Consider the following 8,713-nt stretch of genomic DNA (forward strand, 5'->3'; position numbering starts at 1 on the left):
AAATATTGAATTATTCACAATATAGAAAATAATAAAGATACAATTGATAAACGAATAGATAAATAAATGATAATTACATATATATTAAATTCAGAGTTGAATAATAAATTTTTTCTTACCTTGAGTTACAATAATGTTATTAAAGAATCATGTCTTTACTAATTAATACACATTTCTATACAATATTTATATAAATTAAGATGTTTTATTGTTTTGTTAGAAGTCTTGTAGGAACTACAAATTTGTATGTATGGAATGATATTTTCTTTTGCAATAGATAATTTTTTTCCTTGTATTCATTACTAATTTGTTATGTTGTAGTACAATAAGTGTAAAACTTATTAACTAAAAAATAACAGCTTTTTTAGTCCTTTGCTATATTTTTCAATAAAGTTTTAGTGTATATTATCATTTTGAGGCACTTTTTTATACTTTCCTTCAATCAACAAAATCAGTCCAATTTTTATAATACTATTAAAATGTTATAATAATAATTAGAAAACTTATTACATTAATTTAATCAGGAATAATTGCTACTTGAAATATCTTAAAAAAATTAGATAATATTAAAAGAAGATATATATGCAATATATATAAACATATGTATAATACATATGTAATATATATAAAGATTAGTTTAATTTTTATATATTTATGTGTCAAAAAAACAATTTTTAAATAGCATAGACTGAAATAAGGAGAGATATTAAAATATATAATATGCATTTTTAATTTATCTCAATATAATAAATATCTTTATACATGAAAATAAACATGAATACGTGAATAAGCATTATCAAAATTAAACATATAACTTCATTCAAGAGTTATATGTATTTATCATTTTGTTGTTAGTATAAAAATTATTAGAGCAATGAATAAATCTCTCTCTCTCTCTTTCTCTCTCTCTCTCTCTCATACCATCGTTGTATTTTAGATTCAGCATATATTAAAAATGTTTACTATTTACAATTCATATTTCATTTATTATATGGAGAAGAAATCAATATAATATGTTTTCAAATCTTTTTGTATGTAGCAATCATTCTGTTTGTATTATATATGTTAATTTTTATTTGTATGCATATGTTATATAATTTATTTATTATTTATAAATGATATTTTCATTTCAAAGTTTCATTTGAAATATATAATAAAAAAGGATAAACGATTTAACAAAATAAACTTGCACTCAGTAATCACTTATTTATGGTCAAAGATAGCTGTGGAAACTTATGCATAATAAATTTTACTGGTATTGTTTTTGTTAGAGAGTTATTACTATACTATTTAAGTTGTTGACTTCAATCTTTTTTTATGTTAAATAAGTGTTATTATTTAATCAAGTCTAAATGCAGTTTATGATGATGTGTTGCTATTTACTTTACAAAAGCTTATCTGAATTAAATGTACTTTCTTAATAAAATAAAAAAATAAAATTATTAATTTAAATTATCTTTAATTATTACAAATTTTATATAAAAAGTGAATATGTTAATGCATTTAATAAGTAATAACAGTTAGATAAAAGAACAAAAATTTCTCTTAAAATAGCTTTTAATGACTAATTAATGTTTATAATTTTTACTTTCTTTTACACTGTAATATTAGAGATCTTTGTTGTATTAGAGATATAATATAAGAAGCCTTCCTTTAGTTAAAATTACTTAAATTCAATGTAAAGACAAAATTTTTTCAAGTTATTAGTTATGATTAATGAATTCATCCAATTTGCAATATTATAATTTTTTACTATACTCATTATTGTAACTTTCTATTTATTAAGTATTAACAATGATTTGACTTGGTGTTTAATTTTGAAAGTTAAGAATAAATTGTATAATGAGATATATATAATTTGTTGTTACTATTTTTTTTTTTATAGGCAATCCAAATGAGCATTATAAATAGTACTATATTTATATCTCAATATTTACTGATGGGTTTATCATATTTAATAGCTTTGGAACCTTCTACTTTCTTTTTATTAAAGAACAGCATCTGTACAAGCAGAGCAATATTGTGTACAATAAAAGCTTTCATAAAGTAAAGACATTATTATAAAATGAGGTTACGCAATTTTGGTCATATAGTCAAAACAGTCCCCCAATATCCATACCAACAATTTAACATAGTTTCATTAACAAATATACAGACTAAATGTTCTGTAGAAATATGTGTAACTATCATTAGAAATGACGTGTCTAGTAAGCTATTATTTTTCAAATTATTATTAATTCAAAAGTTATAGATTTAAATAAAATTATGTTCATTTATTAAAGTATGTACAAAAGCTCACTAGACAAATAGCAGTTTTTCCAATAGGTCAATTGAATTATTTTTATATTGAATGTCTATAAAAGATTATACACTATCACTCACTAGACAAATAAAAGTCATACTAATGTCTCGACTAATGAAACAATAGCATGTGTATACATGATTTAATGGAAATATATTTTAAGCATCATATCAGAATAAAATTTTGTCCAATTACTATCAGTGTACATAAAAATAGCAGATAGGACATGCACAATGTCTTCCAAATGGTCATGTAGTAATTATGTACTCTATTAGTATCCAATTCAGATGCCTTGTAATTTGTTTACTTATTCAATACAAGTAGAAATAATTAAAAATACTTATCGACTTAAAGGTGTTCCGCCAAAATTGAATGAAGTGGGTATAGTTTGAGAATGGAAAGCATAACCTATAAAGTAGTAAGAAAACTCATATAACATTAAATTTGGAAGTATCTTTTAGAACTTTGAAACTGATAACAAATATGATTCATATAAAAATAGGTATAATTACCACCGCTTTGTTCGATTCTTTTGCTTTCCAAAGCTGCTTTACGCTGATCTGCTAAAACTATAATTTCTTGTAATGCTTTCTGTTCCTCAGCTGTTAAATGACTCGTTAATGCCCTATACCAAGTTGAGTCAGTTCTTTCAATATCTAGAAATATATAATATATATATATATAGTTATTTTTAAATTTACAGTAATAAAATATCTGAAATATAAAATATTAAATGTAATCAAAATTTACTTTGCATAACTTCTTTGAAAACAACATATTCATCTTGATTTGTATCTTCTGAATCTAAAGGTGTACAATAACTTTCCAGAGCAGTTTCTTCATTTGCGTCATAATCAGAATCATCTTCGTCATCAACATCAGATCTATGATCTCCATGACCATCTTGAATGGACGCATTAACATTAAAACCATGCTGTCCTGAAGACCTTGTTACTTTTTCTTGCAATTTTTCAAGATATTCTTGACTAGCATCATCAATTTCATCTTCATCTGATGACAAAACTTCTGAAAACACAGTTCATGCTAATAACACATTAAAAACTTTTTTTATATATTTTAATACAAAGAATTATTAAAACCTTCATCAATATCACTTTCTTCCTCTTCATTATCTTCCTCATCTCCATCTGCTACTTTAGCAGCATATGCTCTCTTGAGGCCATCAAACAATAAAATTAGAGATGGAATTATTTGTTGAACGCATTCGTTCACTGCTGTTGGCCTAGCAGGACCCATACTAATCAAAGTACATAATCCAAGAACGCAGAGTTTTCGATCATGTAACCTGTAAAGAGAGAATATAAATTTATAAGAATAATATTATATGTAACTTTATTTGTTGCAATAAATATATAATTTAGAATAAGAGATATGTAATATGCGATTTTTATTAGAATAATTTAATTTTAATAATGAATATTATATACCCTAGGAAGCAATCAGTATCATGAATCCATTGTTTAATAAAATGTGATGCAATTGGTTCTGGAGATTGTCCAAGATTTCCTTGTAATCTATCCATTGTTTCGAGACACAAAGCTGGATTATAATATAAAGCTGCAATGACCACTTGAAGACACATAGTTCTTAATTCAGATGTTTTTACTTCTCGCATTAAACGTTCTAATACTAATTGCACAAGTGAAGGTATACACTGAAATATAGTAAATATGGAATAATATTAAATACAAAATGCCAATTAAATTAATCTAATCAAATTAATAAATATACCTGATCGATATGCCCTTTACATTGTAAAATAATAACTTCTAATAATTTTGCAGCATGACATTCAGGATCTTCACCAGCATCACCGGTTAATATCTATAACACAGGAATTTTTAAAGTAAAATTAATAATAATATAATATTTTAAAAAACATTTTTCACAAAGCTCAAAATTATATATAAAAGAAAAAACTTACAGCTTTACACATATTAAACATAGCAAGTATATAGTTTTCATTTGATAGAAATGCTGGTGTATCTACAGTGATATAATTATGTAATGCTGGCATCATATCAGTAAAGTAATCAAAACCATCTTTTTGGAAAAGCTGATATATGAGTTCTAAAACTTTCCACATATCTTCAGAAATAGTCATACCCGTTAAATCAAAGACTAATGAAAGTGCTTCTTCATAAAATTCTATAAAAATAATATAATAAAACTGGTGTTATTTCTTGTTTTATATACACAGATATATGCGAAAGATAATTAGAAACATATTTATTAAAAAAACAACTTACCCATAACACTTTGACTAAATATATGAGCTACCACCTGTAAAACAGTTGGTTCTAATTGTGCCATAATTTGAGGTTGATTCTTCATCACTGTCAATACTGTTTCTATTGTATTCAAAATACCCATTGCAGTAATTGCCTTTTCATCACTACCCTCATCAGTTTCAAGAACTTGACTAAACGTGGCAGCCTAAACGAAGTTATTTAGTTTTTATTCATAAGTTTTATATAAACACATAAAAAAAACATTTATATTTACCAAATGTTGACAAATTTCTACAGCAATTGGCATAAGCTGTTCTGTATATGTACAAACAATTTTTTGCATAACACTAGTTAAATCATCATTTTCTGTTTCTCTTATAATAGCTAATAATTCAAGAGTGATTTGTTTTATAAGTGGTTCTATGTATTTCTGAGCTTTGTCTTGTGCACATAAAAGCATTTGAAGAGCTATAGCAGCTTCAACTTTAACAGGCAAGTCATGGTCAGTCAAAAGAGCATTTGTTGTCAATCTAATTGCTTCAACTAAGATTTGTTCTTGTTTAAACTTTATTTCAGAGAAATAATGTAAAACCCAACAAGCCTAAAAATATGATAATATTATTTGCTATAATTTTCATATATATATAATTAAAATTATTAGTAATTAAAAAATTTAATTTTTATTTTACCCTTGCTCGCATATGACCATGTGGACTATTAAATTCGGGAAACACATGCTGTACTAACATCTTATCCATTTGTTCTCTATAAAGCTTCTTTTTAAGCAGAACGTCTGCTAAACTTCCAACCTAAGCAGAATATAATTATATATAGTAAATGTGGATGCGCGCGCGCGCAGTCATACATTTATATATAAATCTGCACGTTTTTCTTCTAAATAAACTTACCATATGTAATGCGCCATCTTTCTGCCGTGGATCAGCGTTTGGACTTGTTAGAACTTCTGCACAAAATTGCATAGTTTTTTGTAACATATCTTTTCGTTTTTTGCATGCAGAATGCAATAAGGTCTGTGCTGCTGTTACTGGAGATACGAAGTCTTCGAAAATATCTGAAATAAAAGAAACATATTTTTTACTTTCAATAAATAGTTACAGAAAATTATTATTGTTACAATGTTTTTACCAAATTTGACCCTTATATATTCATATGGATCGTTATTCCATAATTCCTCGTCAGTAGCAGAGTATGAAAGGATAGGAAATAGCACATCACGAATGATCTCAAACATATGAGGTTTCAAAAACTTCCAAGAAAAAGCATGACTAACGCTGTAGTATAAAATAAAAAACTACTTAATCAGACAATATAACAAAGTTTGAAAAATAATTTTTATAAAATAATTGATTATAAACTCTTACCCTTGATTGATATAATTAATCGATTGTTGTACTACTCTAGGAGAGACAAAGATTTTTCTTCTGTACTGATCCAAAATTTTTAAAAGAACTTCTAAAATTCCACCACTAAAGGTTTCAAGATACCATTCTGAAAATTCTTTATATTCTTTGGTTACATTACCAGGACTACCATATCTAAAATATAAAGTAACATGATGAAACAAATAATCAATAATATTTATGATCTTATATATGTAAATTACCTTTCAAACATTCTATGAAGAATATGTAAAGCCCATTTTTTACATTTCCACCAAGGAAGCTCTACACGTTCATCATCATCTAAATTTGGATTATTAGTTTCTGGTGGGACAGGCCTATCAGCTACTTGTCGCACAATGTCCATCCATTGGGAGAATACTTCTTTCGATATAAGATCAAGAGGCAGCGTATACTAAATTAAAGGTGAAATTGATATTTTCAATAAATGATATTTGATAAATTGTTATATAAAATATTTTATCAGAATTTTTATATACCTGAGTAAGTGCAAAAAAGATTTTCAAGATTTGTGTTTGAAGTAAAACTGATTGTTCAGATGAATCTGGCAATAAACGTAATATCAATTGGTATATCATAGGGAAAAGTAAATTCATTGCTTCATTTAATGGTCCCCTTTCTTCTGCTTTTTTATACCTAAGAATATTATAATATTTATAATGTACTATAAACCTTTTTATACATACTATAATGTGTTAAGATCTTTCTACTTCATTACGAGTATTAAATAGATAAACTTACTCAAAGTTTTTGACAAGTTGATATAATGCAAGAAGAACACCAGGCCAACAAGAAGCATCAGGATTTTGAAGATATATTGTAATTTTATCAACTATTTGAGTCCATCTTCCAGGGAAATCATGTTTTACTATATTGCTAATACATACTGCTAGTTGCACTCTAAATAAATAAACAAAGTAATACATAATATAAAATAATAATTCTTAACTAAAATTAATGATATATTCACCTAATCAATTCAGGTGCATGAACCACAGCATCCACTATTGCATCACGTATCATAGCACGATCTTGTTCATGAATACTAAATTCTACAGGTCCATTATCAGCTTCTCTATCAGCCCAATTTGTGGTAATTAAATTTTTCAAGTAAATAACACCTATAAAAAAATATTTCATATACTATATACTACAATATTAATAACATACATGAAATATCTGATATATAGTGAAAATCATTAATTTTATGTAATAAAATGTTTAATGCATACATAATTTTAATTGTATATATATTTTTCATACTTATAATATCCTAATGCTATATATATGCATATATTTTGCTAGTTAATATCTTTAGTAAAGATTATATTTAAAATTTTATTTTAATATACTTAAATAAAAAAATAAACTATATACAATAATATACATTTTTTTTAATATTTTCATCTAAATATAATAAAATATTTTTTATGCTTACCAGCTTGCCGTACAGGCATATCAACTTCAGCTGACATAACTACTTGTAAAAGAGTAGGGGCAAAACCTATAATCTTGTGAATCTGAAAACATAAATTTTTATATTTTTAGTATTTATTGTGTGTGTGTGTGTGTGTGTGTGTGTGTGTATTATAAAAAATATCTCTTTATAAATATCTCTTTATATACTTTTATTAGTTCATAAAAAAAAATTATATAGTTTCCTATATAACTCACAAAGTTACAGAAGACATAAATATGAAAAATTACCAAATTATCAATAATAATATACATATAATATATTGTTAATACTCAATAATATACAATTGAATATTTATATAAAATAATTTTAGTTATTAAAAAAAATCACAGTTAATATGTAACAGTTACATGAAATTTAATTTTGTATATACAATTATTTGCAACAAATGTATAAAAATATTTTTTTTTAATTATATATATATAATATATAATTAAATGTGTGTGTGTGTATGTGTATGTATGCAATCAAAAATTTATTATAAAATATAAATTGAGTAACTATTTTTTACATTATTTATTGACTTATTTACAACAAAAAATATATAATACAGTACATAAAATATATCACAAGAAAAAAGGAGAGGGGAGAGAGAGACCAAGAAAGCATAAAGAGGTTAGTTTAAAAAAAATTAAATGAATTGTAAATCTAAAAAACAGGATATATATAATATAAAAAGTATTACTAATTAGAAAAAACATGAACATCGGTTCGATTTGCATATTATATTGCTTGGTGCAAATAGAAATTTCGAAGTTAATTCTGCATGTCCATGTACAAAGTATAATAAAATATACTAGCTGTAATAAAACATTTTAATATATCGCTCTTTCGATATATATTATTTTTATCGAATATAGTAAATCGTAGAAGTCAAAAATTCGTGAAAATATGTCAAAGACGATATAAGGTTAAAGAAATAGGAATAGAAAAAAAGATTTGGCAAATATAAAAGCGAAGCCACATGTTTTTCCGTCCATGAAGTATCAGAGTATCAAAGCACGTTTTTCAAGTCCTCATACCTGATTCAATTGATCTTCAGCTTGCTTCTGTTGAGAAGGGTCAATAGTAGCACGTAATAATTCTGTTAATTTACGAAGATCCATTTTCGTAAATATTTAAGCTATTGTGTCAGTTAATACGCGTGAATTTTTTACCGTTCTTCATAAATTTGACCCGGCGCATTCACCTCACTGCCACCTTGTCACGTGACAAAACAACATGGCGACTTTAAAGCCTCGAATTGTTGAGTTCAAGCAGA

General features: G+C 25.4%; 1 protein-coding gene across 2 annotated transcripts; it reads right to left on the bottom strand.

Moving 5' to 3' along the window:
- Positions 1–172: 172 nt before the first annotated feature.
- Positions 173–8,672, bottom strand: LOC127062596 (importin-7). Of its 2 annotated transcripts, none has more exons than XM_050991100.1 (19): positions 8,475–8,672; positions 7,414–7,495; positions 6,946–7,096; positions 6,717–6,875; positions 6,455–6,611; positions 6,179–6,369; positions 5,937–6,110; positions 5,701–5,846; positions 5,463–5,626; positions 5,244–5,363; positions 4,829–5,155; positions 4,573–4,759; positions 4,248–4,471; positions 4,055–4,147; positions 3,751–3,977; positions 3,403–3,608; positions 3,053–3,325; positions 2,815–2,958; positions 173–2,710 (listed from the first exon to the last, which is right to left on the bottom strand). In XM_050991100.1, the coding sequence occupies exons 1-19, from the start codon at positions 8,556–8,558 to the stop codon at positions 2,643–2,645; spliced, it is 3,177 nt and encodes a 1,058-aa protein (XP_050847057.1). In that variant the 5' UTR covers positions 8,559–8,672; the 3' UTR covers positions 173–2,642. The 2 variants fall into 2 exon arrangements, with proteins under 2 accessions (XP_050847057.1, XP_050847056.1); XM_050991099.1 differs by having other exon boundaries at positions 3,053–3,328.
- Between the last annotated feature and the right edge of the window lie 41 nt (positions 8,673–8,713).

Source organism: Vespula vulgaris, chromosome 3 (assembly GCF_905475345.1).
Source record: "Vespula vulgaris chromosome 3, iyVesVulg1.1, whole genome shotgun sequence".
In the NCBI taxonomy this organism is placed as follows: domain Eukaryota; kingdom Metazoa; phylum Arthropoda; class Insecta; order Hymenoptera; family Vespidae; genus Vespula; species Vespula vulgaris.

Bases quoted from the DNA above. Each gene is read 5' to 3' on its own strand.
- LOC127062596 (XM_050991099.1), bottom strand. From the start codon at position 8,558: ATGGATCTTCGTAAATTAACAGAATTATTACGTGCTACTATTGACCCT. The intron at 6,111-6,178 runs GTAATTTACATA...TTTATATTTTAG, and splicing joins CTTCATAGAATGTTTGAAAG to ATATGGTAGTCCTGGTAATG. The intron at 4,472-4,572 runs GTAAGTTGTTTT...TTATTTTTATAG, and splicing joins ATTTAGTCAAAGTGTTATGG to AATTTTATGAAGAAGCACTT.